The sequence below is a fragment of the Malus sylvestris genome, chromosome 15 (genome assembly GCF_916048215.2).
Source record: "Malus sylvestris chromosome 15, drMalSylv7.2, whole genome shotgun sequence".
Lineage (NCBI taxonomy): Eukaryota > Viridiplantae > Streptophyta > Magnoliopsida > Rosales > Rosaceae > Malus > Malus sylvestris.
In genome coordinates, this window is record NC_062274.1 from 50272679 (window position 1) to 50289208 (window position 16530).

Sequence of the window (16530 nt, forward strand, 5' to 3'; positions counted from 1 at the left end):
ATCATGTAATTTTAGAAGGGGTCCACTCACAAATATTCCTTAGCAGAAGAATCGCGCGAATCAGGATTACGAATTTCCTTAATAGCAACTTTACCTAAGCACAAAAATATAATTAATAAATAAAAGGATTTTCTAAAATATTGGGTTTGAAATAAATAAAATAGGGGATTTGGGATTGGATGGATTTAGGTTTTTAAAGGATTTTTAGGAACCTAGGGTTTTAAATGGATATTAGAAATTCTAAGGTTTTGGGTTAAAATAGGTTTACAGAAAATGGCCCAAAGGGCCCTAATTCTAAAACAGAAAAATAAATAAAACCTTAAAAGGTTTTTGGGTTGGGTCACGGGCCACAGGCCCTAAACAATAACAAATAAATAAATAAAACAATTAAAAGGATATTGGGCTAGGGCTTTTGGGTTTGACTCCCCACACGGGCCTAAGGCCCGCTTGACATTGAAACCGGCCTGAGAGGCCTGGTTTCGCCGAGCACCACCACCACCGGAGCTTCACAGCTCCGGCCGACTACCACACCTAAACCTAGACCCCAATCTAGGTATCAAAACGAAGAGCAAGACGAGGGGAGTGTTTTTATACCTTCCTTTCGTCGTGGAACGGCCGGAGATGGCCGGAAAAACCCCCCGAGGTCGCCGGAGATGGGTGCCTACACCCGATGCGATTCCGTCCTAAAAACCTCCCAAAAACACGAAATAAAACCAATTAGAACCCATTCTCACAAGATTCTAGGACGAAAGAGAGGAATTTGAGGCTTACCCAACCGGAAAAATACAAAAACCCGCCGGAGTTCCTTTCCGTTTTCTGGGTTCGCAGCACGAGAGGGAGAGAGAGAGCAGGACGATAATGATGATGGTGGTGGGTTCTTCCTCGCGCACTCATGTGCCTCTGTGCGTGTGTGCTTGCGGTGCAGAGAAGAGAAGGAGAGAGATGAGAGAGATCCGAGAGGAGGGAGAGAGACATGATGACAGAAACGAAAAAGAAGAAGAAAGGAGGAAGGGGGGTTCACGGGGATACAAAAATAAGAGGGGTGGCCCCTTGGCTCACCAATTAAGAACTAAAAACCATTTTTAAATAAAATGGGGGTGGGTTTTAACATCTGTCGCCGTTTAATGATTTGATAACTCGGCTCCTGCTCTTTGAATCCAAGCAAGCTATGAATCAGGCTGTTGCTTCAACTCCTGCTACTTTCTGGCCGTAATTCTGTTGTTGGTTTGTCTAATGGTGCTTCTGGTTCGGGCTCCTCGCAGTAATGGTGGTGGACGCTCTAATGCTGAGCGATATGGTCAGCGTGGTGATGTGCATCAACGCCCTGGTATCCTTGGACCAACCCTTGTCAACCGTAGAGCTCAGAGTTGGGCCTGCAATCAATTTGGCCACATTGTCGCGTTTCGTCCTCAAGCTACTCGTTCAAATGATGATACTTCTCGTGCTTTTGCTGGTATGCATATTGCTTCTTCTTCTGATCCATCATGGTAATCGGATACTGGTGCTACACATCATCGGGTATGGTTCTAATGGTGTGACCCTCCCTATTGCGCACCGGTAATATTTCATTTGAGTCAGGGTCATTCATTTTTCGCTTATCGCAAGTTTTATATGTTCCAACAATTAAGAAAAAATTATTGCCGTATACTTTAAGAAGACATCTAAGCCTCTAAAACATTGATTTCATATCTCATTCGACAAAAATATCCTCTCTTTTTTTGGAGCTTTAACAAAAAGCTCCTGGTACTGTTTACTTTAACGAAAAACCATATTTTCACATTAAAAAGTCAATCATGGTACTATTCACTTTACCCTTTATTTTGTTTTTATCGTTAAAACTCAAAGTTTTCAAATCATTTTCATTAGTTTTTTTTTTTTTCATCATCTGTGTTATACTTTAGTGATTAGGGCTTTGTTCTGCAATGGACGTGAGAGTATCCTTAAGAGCTTGGAGAAAACCAATCTTAGAATACATGTAGATAAATAGTTGGGTGTATTTAGAAACTAACTAGAATTTGTACCCGCGCGTTGCTGCGGGATTGAAAACTATATGAAAGATTATGCAATTTCAATCTTCATAAACAATGTTTGAGTCAAAAATTGAGTTACCAATACCAATGCAAATTATACACAACCTCATCATGGATGAAACAAATTTAAATATCAAAAGAGAAATCTATTTCGTCTATTAAAAATATTACGAAGTTCTTTGGATACGAAAAAACCCAAATTGCTTCTTGTCCAAAAACATTAATGGGAAATGTTGTTTATAGCAACGTTAAAAGTTGTCCTCTGCTATGTTGGTCATTAAGGAAGCATCCCAAGCAAGGGAAAAAAAATTGAAATAAATTTATAGGTAGTAGAATCATATCATGAACAAAATAAGGATAATGTGTGTTTACCTAGTGTTTCTGTGTGCAGAAAGAAGTCTGATTTTGCACGAAATGGATATGACCTTCTCTGGCATTTCTATAGAACGCAATCAAAGTTTTGTGCGTTTCCAACTTACTTGCAACCAAGTTTCTACAAAAATATCTTTTTCAAGAAAGTAATTAGACCAAGGCATAAGAGATTATAAGAAAAAGTATAGAAAATATAAACCACATATACCACTTATTATACTACTTTGTATTCCGAATACACCTAAAAATATATCGCTTTCTAGTGAATGGTTCGGTTCCAATTAATTCCACTTTAGTTTCTTTCAAACCCTTCAACTTATCCTTGACTTTTTTTTAACAGCATCATAATTAAGAGTTAGCTAATAATAAATATACAAATATGTTAACCTTTAGTTGACCCTCGACATGTGCTCGGAAGAGGGCTCTTCCAACATCCTGAAATCATGTCAAGAGTTAAAAAAGAGCAAGAAAAAACTAATGTAAGAGCTCTGTAAAATTGAGGCGGAGCATATTACCTTATAGGGCCTCTTTAAAATCAGGTGGACCAAATTCTATTGCCATCATCATCCAATTTGTCAACCATCTGAAAAAATGAAGAGAGAGTATCTACATAACTAAAATCTGAAAAGTAATAGCAAAAAATGAGTCGGTTGTTTAAAACAACGATCTAGTTAAGACAACATCTATACTTGCATATAATTCACAAATTCTGAGACAGAATAGTGTAATAAGGAATTTCCACCAAGTTCCTTTTTAGAGATCCACCAGTCCCTCTCAAAAATCCCACTTCAATGAAAAGGAAGTTAGACCACACTAAAAAATGCATTACTCCAGCTTTTTTCAAAAATGTTCTAAGAAGCTAAATGCTTGAAGAACCTAAGAAGATAATATATAAATTAATACTAAATTGTAATATTAAATCTACATATACTAAAGTAAAGTTATCGTAAATGCGCAAAAATAAATCCAAACAAAAACTTGAAACTAAAAAACAAATGGTTATCAAACAGCACCTAAAGGAATACACATTTTGGATTTATTAAATGGAGTTTTTCAAGACCTTCAATTAAGTGAAACTAATATACAAATACTAAAGAATAATATCGCATAGCTTTACCTCAATCTTCTCAAAATTGATCATGACACCCCCTTTTGTACCACATGGAATATCCCTTGCCTACAATGTTGCTAACAGAAGCTTTCAAAACTATAATGAATGGAAGGACAGAATCCTCAATCTTCCAAACATGGATTACCAAAGTTACCTGATCAGTCTGCAGGGTCACTTGAACGGGGTCAAAATGGGTGACCGGAGGCAGATTGAGATGAAAACCTGAAATTTGAAATAATGAGAAGCAGGCAAATTTAAGGCCCTATGCAAGCAACTTCTCAATGCACATCACCTGGATCTGTAATTGTCTTCAGAAGAGCGCTTCCACTCCAATATACCCCAACATGACCTTCTGGGATTGATATCAGTCCTTGGTTGATACCCAGGTTCTGGTTCACAACTAAATTTATTAATATTCACATAATCATGAGACACGATTAGATTATTAGGTTCACAACTAAATTAAAAAAACATTCACATAATCATGAGACATCATTCCAACTCATTTCATATACCCAAAAGAAAATCTAAAATGAAACTATGATTTCCACCACAAAGAAGTTGGAATTCTCTACTGTCACCACCCTGTTTTCTCTGCCCTGAAATTGGATGAATCCAATATTGGACACATATTCTCACACTAATTAGCAAAAAAAAAAAGAAAAAATCTAAAGTTTTAAGAAATTGGGAGCCAAAATTCAATAATTAACCAAAACAAAGAAAAATATCTAAAACCCAGATTTGAAAACATAGAAATAAACATATATGCCACTCGCCATTTCAGTGGCTTCTGGTTCTGTAAGGTTATTTATTTGACTGCTGCAGGGTATACGAAACCAAGCGTAAAATAAATGGAGCATGTTCAGAAAATATCCCAGATGAAAACCCAAAAAATCAGAAGAAAGAAAACCAAAAAATAAAAGGCCTAATCGGATAAATGGTCCCCGTGGTCATAAGGTATTCGGATGATAGCCCCTGTGGTAAAAAAATTCGGATTTAAACCCCTGTGGTCTAAGTCTGTTAGGATTTATGCCCTTCTATTAAATAATGCTGACGTGGCTGCCACATATATGCCACGTGGCTGCCAAATGTCTGCCACGTGGCAAAATAATAATTTTTTTTTAAAACCTGAATTTTTACAAAAAAAAAAAAAAACCCAGAACCTCCCCCCCCGCCCTCCGCCCGTTCCCCCCCCCCCCCCGCCGTTCTTCTCCTTCTTCCTTCTTCTTCTTCTTCCCGCCAGTCTCCCTGCGCGACTCCTCCCTCTCCCTCTTCCTTCTTCTTCTTCTTCTTCTTCTTCTTCTTCTTCTTCCCGCCGGAGACCAGCTCCCCCCCCGCGCGACTCCTCCCTCTCCCTCTTCCTTCTTCTTCTTCTTCTTCTTCTTCTTCCCGCCGGAGACCAGCTCCCCCCTCCCCGCCGGAGCCCTCTCTCCGCGCCTTCCTCCCTCTCCCTCTTCCTTCTTCTTCTTCTTGCAGATCTGCGTTTTTTTTTTTTTTTTGTAAAAATCAGGTTTTAAAAAAAATTAAAAATTATTATTTTTGCCACGTGGCATATATGTGTCAGCCACGTCAGCATTATTTAACAGAATGGCATAAATCCTAACAGACTTAGACCACAGGGGTTTAAATCCGAATTTTTTTACCACAGGGGCTATCATCCGAATACCTTATGACCACGGGGACCATTTATCCAATTATGCCAAAATAAAAATTACACGTTCCTAAATTTCTTTTTGAGGTTTTATCAGAAATTTGTAAATCAAAATTAAATTCCAATCCAAACTCAAATTGCAAAACAATCAGAGCATACAAATTTAATAACCCAAAAGGTTAATGAAACCAAAGCTATACTTGAGTACCTCACTCAAAGTTTCAGTTGGGTGTGCAGCATATGCTTCCCGGTAAGAAACAGCTTTCCGCAGGCGCTTCCCACGACCAAGAGCTACTTCTTCCTCACTTTGATATTTCTCCCATCTACAAATCCAACAAAATGCAAGTAAGTCCTTAATAAATCAAGAAAATGGGAGATGGAAAGCACTTGGTACACAGGAAACCTCATCATAAACATTAAAGAATTCAACCTTCTCTCGAAATCCAGACGTCAATTTCATCGGTTCCTCCGATTTCCAGAAACCAATCTGAAGCATGCAACAATCCTAGTAAAGAAAAGGAGGGAGAGAGAGAAGGAGAAGCAGGGGTTTTTTTTTTTTTTTTGGATGAGAGAAAGCGGAAAACAACAGAAGAGTCGAGAAGCGGAAGTCGAAGCAGCGATGATGGACGCGTGGGATAGGAGGGCAAACCCGTCTTTTTGCTGTGTAAAATGGAAAAAAAGGGCTCATATCAAAGGAATTGGATGGCAGTTTCGTCCTTACACTGTTAATAAACAGTGTTTTTGTTGAATTTTAGTATATGTATAATTTGTTTTTTTTGTTTTTAATTCATATACTGCCTAAATAGTAATTGCATATTAGAATAAACACCTTATTTAATAATAAAATTCCATGTGCCTGTACTTAATATTATGTGAGGTGCCAATATAAACTTTATTAACCAAAAAAATAAAAACACACACACATTACTATTGATGAGTATTTGGAAGCTTGGATTATGTTTTCATTTTTCATTTTTTATTTTTTTGGTCTGAAAAGCTAAATGCATTAATCCGATAGTAGGGTACAGGCCAACTCAAAGGAAGGCAAAATAACTCAAATACATTGGGAAACAGATACATAAAAGCTTAGCCCAAATAAATAAACTAAAACGGGAACCCAAATCCTTAAGTTTCAACCGTAGAAAGAAGCATCCGCCACCGTCATCGCCACGAAAGTCTTGCTAGCAGCTACTGAACTAGCAACACTAGAGAAAATGACCAAGTGGTGAAAATGAACAAGACATCGCAGCACAAAAGTACCAAACCCACACCAAGAAGCACACCACATCCAGATTTCTTCACTAAAGATGCAGAACCAAAAGATAGTCACCAGATCCAAATTCCATTCACGAATCCCAACAAATATGTACAAACACAGTAACACATGGATAGTTTGTGAGGCTAAGGGGGTATGTAAAATACCCTTACTTTGGTTGAAGTCGCAGTACGCTTGGCCTCGATGGAAATTCGGCAAGCCATTTTGGGGGGGGGGGGGACAGTGAGAAAGGGAAATAAGGTTGGCAACCATATTTGGTCCAGAGTCATGCAGATCAGAGCAAAGGATGGGGTGGGGATGATTTATGGGGAAGGGAGGCAAATGGGAAAAGTGAGGAAAGATGGAGTTTTGGGTTTGGAAAAGAACGGCCAAAGGAAATGGAGGGGTGGAGAGGAGGGACATGAAGTCCAAAAGTGAGACAAACTCATGGAAAAATTTGAGACAAAGCTCAAGGAAATTGAGAAAAATCTCAGGAGAAAATTGAAAAAGAAAGAAGAGGATCAGGAGAAGGAAGGAAATAGGAGAACAAGGAACTTGGACAAGGATAGCCATTGGCACCCAAGCCAAAGGCTAGGGCCGGCGGCAAAGGAGTTTGCAAGGTTTAGAAACTAGAGAGAGAGTCTCACGTGTCAGGTGGCAAATTCACCCGTATAACTATCTTGCCTGTATCACATGTGAAACTTGGGAATCTCCCCCCTCCCTCACACTAGGCCTGGCAATTCCTGACACGACCCGATAACCCGACACGACACGACACGAAATTAACAGGTGTTCGGGTCGACACGATAACAAAACGGGTCGTTATCGGGTAACCCGATAAGCACCTGTTAAGATAACGGGTTTGTTCGGGTATACACGTGGGTAACACGATACACGATAAGCAGAATATTAATTTAATAATTTATAACCCAAAAAAAATACTATAATAATTATATATATATATTAATTTAACAATTTTATACCCCTAAAAACTATAATAATTATATATATATATATATATATTAAATTAACTATAATAATTATAATAATTATATATACTATAATAATTATACCCAAAATATTAACTATAATAATTATATATATATATATATTAAATTTTATACCCTTAAAAACTATAATAATTATACATACAAAATAAATAGATTTAAATCTACTTAATAAATAAATATATATATACACACACACACCATTGAACTTCATGGGATACGAATTACACGAAACTAATTTCAACGATCCAACCGTCAAACATGTTTGTATATACTTCGAGATCGCATACGCCAAAAATTGCAAAAAACAAACATTCAGAGAGCAAGTAACGGGACAAAACTTTTCGACGGTTATAAACGAAAAATCACGATTTAACGGTCATTTTAACTCTGATTTTGATGATTTTTTACAACCACACTCCTTGACCCTATATGAATACAATGATTTAATTCGATCTTCAATTTAAAATATTTACACTAGTGGATACCACAAAATCTTATGTTATACTTAATAAAAGTATGAATAAACTCTTAAGTATTAGTGAATCTATTGTTTTGATGGGATACTCATTCTACAAAACTAGTTTCAATGATCCAACCGTCAAACATGTTTGTATATACTTCGAGATCGCATACCCCAAAAATTGCAAAAAACAAACATTCAGAGATCAAGTAATGGGACAAAAGTTTTCGACGGTTATAAACAAAAAATCACGATTTAACAGTTATTTTAACTCTGATTTTGATGATTTTTTACTACACTCCTTGACCCTATATGAATACAAGTAATGAATTCGATCTTCAATTTAAAATATTTACACTAGTGGATACCACAAAATCTTATGGTATACTTAATAAAAGTATGAATAAACTATTAAGTATTAGTGAATCTATTGTTTTGATGGGATACTCATTCTACGAAACTAGTTTCAAAGATCCAACCGTCAAACATGTTTCTATATACTTCGAGATCGCATACGTCAAAAATTACAAAAAACAAACATTCAGAGATCAATTAACAGGACAAAACTTTTCGACGGTTATAAAAAGAAAAATCACGATTTAACGGTCATTTTAACTCTGATTTTGATGATTTTTTGTAGCTACACTCCTTGACCTTATATGAATACAATGATTGAATTCGATCTTCAATTTAAAATATTTACACTAGTGGATACCACAAAATATTATATTATACTTAATAAAAGTATGAATAAACTATTAAGTATTAGTGAATCTATTGTTTTAATGGGATACTCATTCTACGAAACTAGTTTCAATGATCCAACCGTCAAACATGTTTATATATACTTCGAGATCGCATACGCCAAAAATTGCAAAAAACAAACATTCAGAGATCATGTAACGGGACAAAACATTTCGACGGTTACAAACGAAAAATCACGATTTAACGATTAATTTAACTCCGATTTTGATGATTTTTTACAACTACACTCCTTGACCCTATATGAATACAATGATTGAATTCGATCTTCAATTTAAAATATTTACACTAGTGGATACCACAAAATCTTATGTTATACTTAATAAAAGTATGAATAAACTCTTAAGTATTAGTGAATCTTTTGTTTTGATGGGATATTCATTCTACGAAACTAGTTTCAATGATTCAACCGTCTAACATGTTTTTATATATTTCGAGATCGCATACACCAAAAATTGCAAAAAACAAACATTCAGAGATCATGTAACGGGACAAAACTTTTCGACGGTTATAAACGAAAAATCACGATTTAACGGTCAATTTAACTCCGATTTTGATGATTTTTTACAACTACACTCCTTGACCTTATATGAATACAATGATTGAATTGGATCTTCAATTTAAAATATTTACACTAGTGGATACCACAAAATCTTATGTTATACTTAATAAAAGTATGAATAAACTCTTAAGTATTAGTGAATCTATTGTTTTAATGGGATACTCATTCTACGAAACTAGTTTCAATGATCCAACCGTCAAACATGTTTGTATATATTTTGAGATCGCATTCGCCAAAAATTGCAAAAAAAAAACATTCAGAGAGCAAGTAACGGGACAAAACTTTTCGACGGTTATAAACGAAAAATCACGATTTAACGGTTAATTTAACTCCGATTTTGATGATTTTTTACAACTACACTCCTTGACCTTATATGAATACAATGATTGAATTTGATCTTCAATTTAAAATATTTACACTAGTGGATACCACAAAATCTTATGTTATACTTAATAAAAGTATGAATAAACTCTTAAGTATTAGTGAATCTATTGTTTTAATGGGATACTCATTCTACGAAACTAGTTTCAATGATCCAACCGTCAAACATGTTTGTATATATTTCGAGATCGCATTCGCCAAAAATTGCAAAAAAAAAACATTCAGAGAGCAAGTAACGGGACAAAAATTTTCGACGGTTATAAACGAAAAATCACGATTTAACGGTTAATTTAACTCCGATTTTGATGATTTTTTACAACTACACTCCTTGACCTTATATGAATACAATGATTGAATTCGATCTTCAATTTAAAATATTTACACTAGTGGATACCACAAAATCTTATGTTATACTTAATAAAAGTATGAATAAACTATTAAGTATTAGTGAATCTATTGTTTTGATGGGATACTCATTCTACGAAACTAGTTTCAAAGATCCAACCGTCAAACATGTTTGTATATACTTCGAGATCGCATACGTCAAAAATTACAAAAAACAAACATTTAGAGATCAATTAACGGGACAAAACTTTTCGACGGTTATAAAAAGAAAAATCACAATTTAACGGTCATTTTAACTCTGATTTTGATGATTTTTTGCATCTGCACTCCTTGACCTTATATGAATACAATGACTGATTTCGATCTTCAATTTAAAATATTTACACTATTGGAAACCACAAAATCTTATTTTATACTTAATAAAAGTATGAATAAACTATTACGTATTAGTGAATCTATTGTTTTGATGGGATACTCATTCTACGAAACTAGTTTCAAAGATCCAACCGTCAAACATGTTTGTATATACTTCAAGATCGCATACGTCAAAAATTACAAAAAACAAACATTCAGAGATCAAGTAACGGGACAAAACTTTTCGACGGTTATAAACGAAAAATCATGATTTAACGGTCATTTTAACTCCGATTTTGATGTTTTTTTACAACCACACTCCTTGACCCTATATGAATACAATGATTGAATTCGATCTTCAATTTAAAATATTTACACTAGTGGATGCCACAAAATCTTATATTATACTTAATAAAAGTATGAATAAACTATTAAGTATTAGTGAATCTATTGTTTTGATGGGATACTCATTCTACGAAACTAGTTTCAATGATCCAACCGTCAAACATGTTTCATGATGATCGATGTAAATCAAGGATTTTGTAAATTGAGGTTTAAACTTTTGAGAAAGATTTCACAACCTTGAAAACAAAAACTGTTTCATTTTGCATATCCTTGCACATTTAAAATTTGTAATAGATTAGTAGTGTATGTATTATTTTTTTATTAGGCTCTTATTTTCGAGTGTAGATGTAGTACTTAAACGACAAATGTGTTTTAATGTTTTGAAGTAATATTTATGTGGCAATGTGTGGTATGTGCAAATTTAAGAAAAAAAATATATTTTTCTTAACGGGTCATAACGGGTCGGGTCACTTTACCCGTTGGGTTGACCCAAGGTGTTAATTGTTTTGTAGGTGCAATTTTGTCCAAGAAGAAGAAGATGGAAATTTGCATCCACAAATTTGATAAGTAAACATCAACAATTTCTGTACCGACTGAAGCTTTGTTCTGCAATCTTTACCATCGTTTGGTTGCTGAGAAAATTGAAAGCAAGAAAGAGATTGAAGAAAGTACATTGTGAAGAAAGTACTTTGTGAGCGAACCATATCGGATTGAGGGATTTTTGGACAAAAGGACAATGACGGGGACTACTCCAATTACTCACTGGAAACTTGCTAGAGAAGGCATAGTTTCCGGCGACGGTGGTTCGATCAGAATGGTGAGAAAATGGAAGATGATAACACAGCCTCCACAGGGATGGTATATACAGGTAGAGATCAATGCCCGCTATTTGGTTTGGTCGTAGTCTTGCTAAAACTAATTTTGTTGATTGTTACCTATCCGTTAAAATATTTTTGGTATGAACATGTCAAAAAGTTTAAAAAAAAATCTGTTCGTTTGAAATTGCTTTTAAAACGGTTAAAAATGGTGAAATATGTTACGATTAAGTTCAAAAGCAAAAATTTTAAAGCGTTTCTAACTCTTACAGCATTTTTTTGTTTAAGCTTATAAAGATTTTGCTTTAGGGAGAAAATGGGAGAGCACTAAATTAGCTCGTACACTTATTAATAAGAATAAAGTTTTACTAATAAAAATAAAGTTTTCTGCTCTAACTAAAAATAAAATAATTATAAAAAAAGGTTATTAATTACTTTGCCCTCAAATTGTAATTTAGTATCCTTTTATACCCTGAAACTGATTTAACGTCTGTTTGACTAAATGGATGAAAAATAGGATAAATTGAGACTAAATGAGATGGAAATGTGGGACAAAGTGAGACAAAACTGACTAAATAACAATTTCATGAGGTAAATCAATTCATAAGATTCATAAATAATAATAATAAAAATCTCTTAGTTTCAAAGTTTTCCCACATGAAACCATCACTCAATCAAATATATTGAACGTTGCTTCATATGCTACCTTGCATGGTGGCTTTTTTCTTTGGGATGCCCTCTGACCCTGAATTTCTTTTTAATATTCTTGCAGAAGATGTAAACATTTTTATTAGGATTTAATAAAGTTTACGCTTTAACAAAAAAAAAAATATACATTGAACGGTCTATTAGTTGAGAGAGATAAATGAGAGAGGACAAAGAAATTAAAAAATGAGGATAATAGCCTCAAAAAATTGGTAAATGAATATACAAATCTCAAAATATAAACTCATCAAATAGTAATAAACAAAAATACACTCTCGTAAAAAGGCGCCTATAGTGATGCGTTGTAGGCCCTAATCTAAAGTGTAATTGAAGTGAGAAGGGGAAAGGAGAAAGTGAAAAACGGTTGGTGTCCCGGTACTTTCACTGCGGTTTACGGACGATGATTTTAATCTTTGTTTAATGAATGGCCTATACAATATTTGAAAAACAAAATTGGTCCCACGTTTTTTTGGTAAGGGGCACTTTGATTCAGGTCCAAAAAATTCAACTGTTTTTTAATTGGGTCCAATTTTATTTGATTTTCTATTACACCTGTTTTGCCCCTCGAATTTTTTTTTAATTCTTTAAATTTGAATTTTTAAAATTATCTTCAAATACCTTTATCTACCTGTTTTCTAATAAAAAGACATTATTACACATCTTATAAGTTTATCAAAAATTAAAAGAAACATTGCCAGAGGTAGATAAAAAATAAAATAAAAAAATTTGTGATGTAGGTAGAATCTATGATAGAGGTAGACTATGAACAAAAACCTATTGTATAGATAGATAATACAAAATAATCTATGATGCATATAGACTATGAACAAAAACATATTGTATAGGTAGATAACACAATTAATTTGTGATATATAGGTGGATAAACACAATTTGTCACATCCCGGCCCGGGGTCTACTACATCCCGGGCCTGCTCCACCACCGTAGCACGATATTGTCCACTTTGGGCCCCGACTACGCCCTCACGGTTTTGTTTCTGGGAACTCACACGAGAACTTCCCAGTGGGTCACCCATTCTGGGATTGTTCTCGCGCGAACTTGCTTAACTTCGAAGTTCCTACGGAACCCGAAGCCAGTGAGCTCCAAAAAGGCCTCGTGCTAGGTAGGGATGAGAATATACATTTAATGATCACTCTCCTGGGCGATGTGGGATGTTACAATCCACCCCCCTTAGGGGCCCGACGTCTTTGTCGACACACTTCCGGCCAGGGATTGACTCTGATACGAATTTGTCACATCCCGGCCCGGGGTTCACCACATCCCGTCCCGCTCCACCACCATAGCACGATATTGTCTGCTTTGGGCCCCGACTACGCCATCGCGGTTTTGTTTCTGGGAACTCGCACGAGAATTTCCCAGTGGGTCACCCATCTTGGGATTGTTCTCGCGTGAACTTGCTTAACTTCGAAGTTCCTACGGAACCCGAAGCCAGTGAGCTCCCAAAAGGCCTCGTGCTAGGTAGGGATGATAATATACATTTAAGGATCACTCCCCTGGGCGATGTGGGATGTTACACAATTAATCTTAGATAGATTATCAACAAAATAATAGGTAGATAAATACAATTATTCATGATACATGCACAATATAATATAAAAAGATAAAAAAAAGAAGGACAAGTGATATAGGTAGATAAAAACAAAAAAAAATCGTGCAGAAAAATGATATTGAGGGAGGAAACACTAGAGAAAATGCTAATTCGATAGAACTTCAAAGTTAATATATATATATATATATATATATATATATATATATATATATATATATATATATATATATATATATATAAAGGAGAATGAAGCCAAAAAAAAAAAAAAAGATGAGACGAAGAACCTAAAACACAAGATTGACTTATACAATATTTTTTTTAAACCATTCAATGTATATTGATGAGGAGCATAAGAAGAATATTATGGTAGAAGATTACTGGGCAAAATAACGCAGGAAGAGAAAGATATTGTGAGGGAGAAACAAGAAAAGAGAAATGAACGATTTGGGGAAGGAGAAGAAAAAAATGGAGATTTAAATCTCTAATCCTATAATTAAGGATAAGATTAACATTAATCACAAACTTAAAAAAATACAGTAATTACTTAATTGGTAAATTTAAGGGTAAATTTGGCAAGAGAATACAAATAAGCTTATGTGGACAATGAATCACTGGACCTAACCTAAAAATTAAACAAAATTGGATTATAACTAATAATGGCTCATAAAATTAGACTCATATTAAGTTTCCCCTTTTGGTAAATCTGTTACGTTTACGGCATAAAGTTAATTACGGACTGTCATGTGGCATGTCTCTTCCTCATGTATCGAAGAGCGACACTTTTATTGTATCGTCTCACATTTTTGATACTATATTAGTTTCAAAATAATTTTACACGTTATATTATCGTCACAACAACAATGTATATGAGTAATGAAATCCTTCTCCATGCATTGAAAAAAAAAAAAACCATAGCATGCAAGGAATTTATCAGGAAAGCTTCCGTGGAACTTTAATCTCTGTACACTTAATTAATTGGGATGAACTATCAACCAAATTTGTCCAACAAATTAGGAATTCTTTAAATCGTTATTTTAATTTGTTAACAAGCTAATTAACACATATGTAAAGTGCAACCATAATCACATGAACACATCTTTAATTACATGTGATTGTTACAAAGGATGAAACAAGAGGAAGTCTTTCCTCAAGCTTAAATCAAGATTTTAGATCGGCCTACTTTGCCGTCGTAGTTTTTGCCACTTGAATGTTATTAACTTATTATTTTCTTGGTTTTTGCCGTCGTCGTCGTTTTTCCAAATAATACAAAACCTAACAAGATAGAATCACCAGATTTATAGGAATCCTAAACCAAATCTATTAAGAATTTGCACAATCACATATTAATTACAACAATTCTTTGGTTTATTTAATTAAAAGATCAACATGAATAAAAGTGTACATGAAAAAAAAAATGACGTGCAAAAATCACTTCTCAACCCAAAACCCCAAAACAAATCTTGGATTTCAAGAATGCAGTTGTTTCCTTGCCCGTCACGTAATTGCCAAAATGATATACTCAAGTATAGACTTGGTAATTTCTTACACGACTCGTTATACGACACAAGAATAACGGGTTTCGGGTCAACACGATAACTAATCGGGTCATTATTGGGTCATACGATAATAACCCATTAATAACGGGTCCTTAACATGTTTACACGAGAGTGATACACAGGTAATATGTTTTGACACGATAAGGAAAAAGTTATTTTGATGATTTTAATTTTTTAAACTACTAAAAAAAAACTTACCATAAAATACAATAGATATAATGAATATGTATATATTGTTTATTAATTATTATTCTATATAAATTTTAAATTTTAAAATTTATTTATTTATTTATTTTATAGTATATTTGTCACAGCCCGTCCTGAAGATGTGTATTATTTTATTCTCGAGGACGTGAAAGGACGGTTTTATCCTTAGACGTTGAGATTGTAGTGTATGTGTGACATATTATGAGACTTAGAGGTTATTTTCTTGGTTGGTTGGTGACCACGTGGAGCTCACACACACAACACTCACCCTCTCTCTTCTCTCCCGTGCTCTCTCATCTCTTAGACTCTTTCTCTCTCTTCTCTCTTGTACGGACGACACCCAAATCTCTTTGAAACGTGACAGATTGAGGTACTTAAGCACACCATTGTGTTCGTGAAGCTTAGACAAATCGATTGGTACCATTTTTAGGTAAGGAAACCTTCGATTTCACGTGGAAACCCTAGCTCTGATTTTGTCAATGTTCATGCATATGTGAATCTTGTGTTTCAGGGAATTTGAAGCTTATATGAAGCTTAAGGAGGCCCTCACGAGTCTCGGGGTATTTCGTTGGAAGGAAATGGACGTCGGAGGGCTGAGATCGACATGTATCTAGGTAAGCCGAACTATCGAGCTTTCTCGGGGAAAACCTAGTAAATCTTAAGCCTTAAAAGTTATATAACATGATTCTACATGTTATTAGCTTCATTTTGGTACCAATTTTGTGGAAAATGGTGAAGAAACGAAGGAGACTAAGCATTTTAAAGTTTTACCCAGAAACAGGCGAAGTCGCCGGCGACCGGCGACTCACCGGAGAAGAAAGGAGTATATTCCGTCAAGGTTGACGGAATATGCTAGCGCCGTCAGTCATCTTTAATTGCTACCGTTGGGTTTTAACGGAATATTCCTGACGGCGTTGACTAACGCCGTCAGTATCACGTGGCCGTGCTTGGAGGCGCGTAGGGCCGTGCCCTTGCCGGCGCATGGCGGCGTGTGAGTGGTCCAAAAATTATTCTAAAAATTTGGGGATGATCATAAGGTTG

At 35.1% G+C, this 16530-nt stretch overlaps 1 protein-coding gene and 1 long non-coding RNA gene across 4 annotated transcripts in view; both read right to left on the reverse strand.

The window, feature by feature from the left end:
• The window catches only part of LOC126602265 (uncharacterized), a 91064-nt gene extending 89558 nt beyond the window's left edge, over positions 1 to 1506 (reverse strand). The window contains exons 1-3 of one of the 2 annotated variants that reach the window (XM_050269097.1): positions 777 to 1506; positions 595 to 683; positions 31 to 94 (exon numbers count right to left, since the gene is read on the reverse strand). In XM_050269097.1, coding sequence (XP_050125054.1) covers positions 31 to 94; positions 595 to 683; positions 777 to 975 — 352 coding nt within the window. In that variant the 5' untranslated portion in view covers positions 976 to 1506. The remainder of the gene's footprint in view (positions 1 to 30; positions 95 to 594; positions 684 to 776) is intronic. The other variant, XM_050269095.1, reaches the window with a different exon arrangement.
• Positions 1507 to 3469: 1963 nt separating this feature from the next.
• On the reverse strand, positions 3470 to 5481 carry LOC126602274 (uncharacterized). Of its 2 annotated transcripts, XR_007616063.1 has the most exons (3): positions 5373 to 5481; positions 3806 to 3902; positions 3470 to 3735 (listed from the first exon to the last, which is right to left on the reverse strand). It is a non-coding gene; the product is annotated as an uncharacterized LOC126602274 (long non-coding RNA). The 2 variants fall into 2 exon arrangements; XR_007616062.1 differs by lacking the exon at positions 5373 to 5481 and having other exon boundaries at positions 3806 to 4093.
• Positions 5482 to 16530: the final 11049 nt, after the last annotated feature.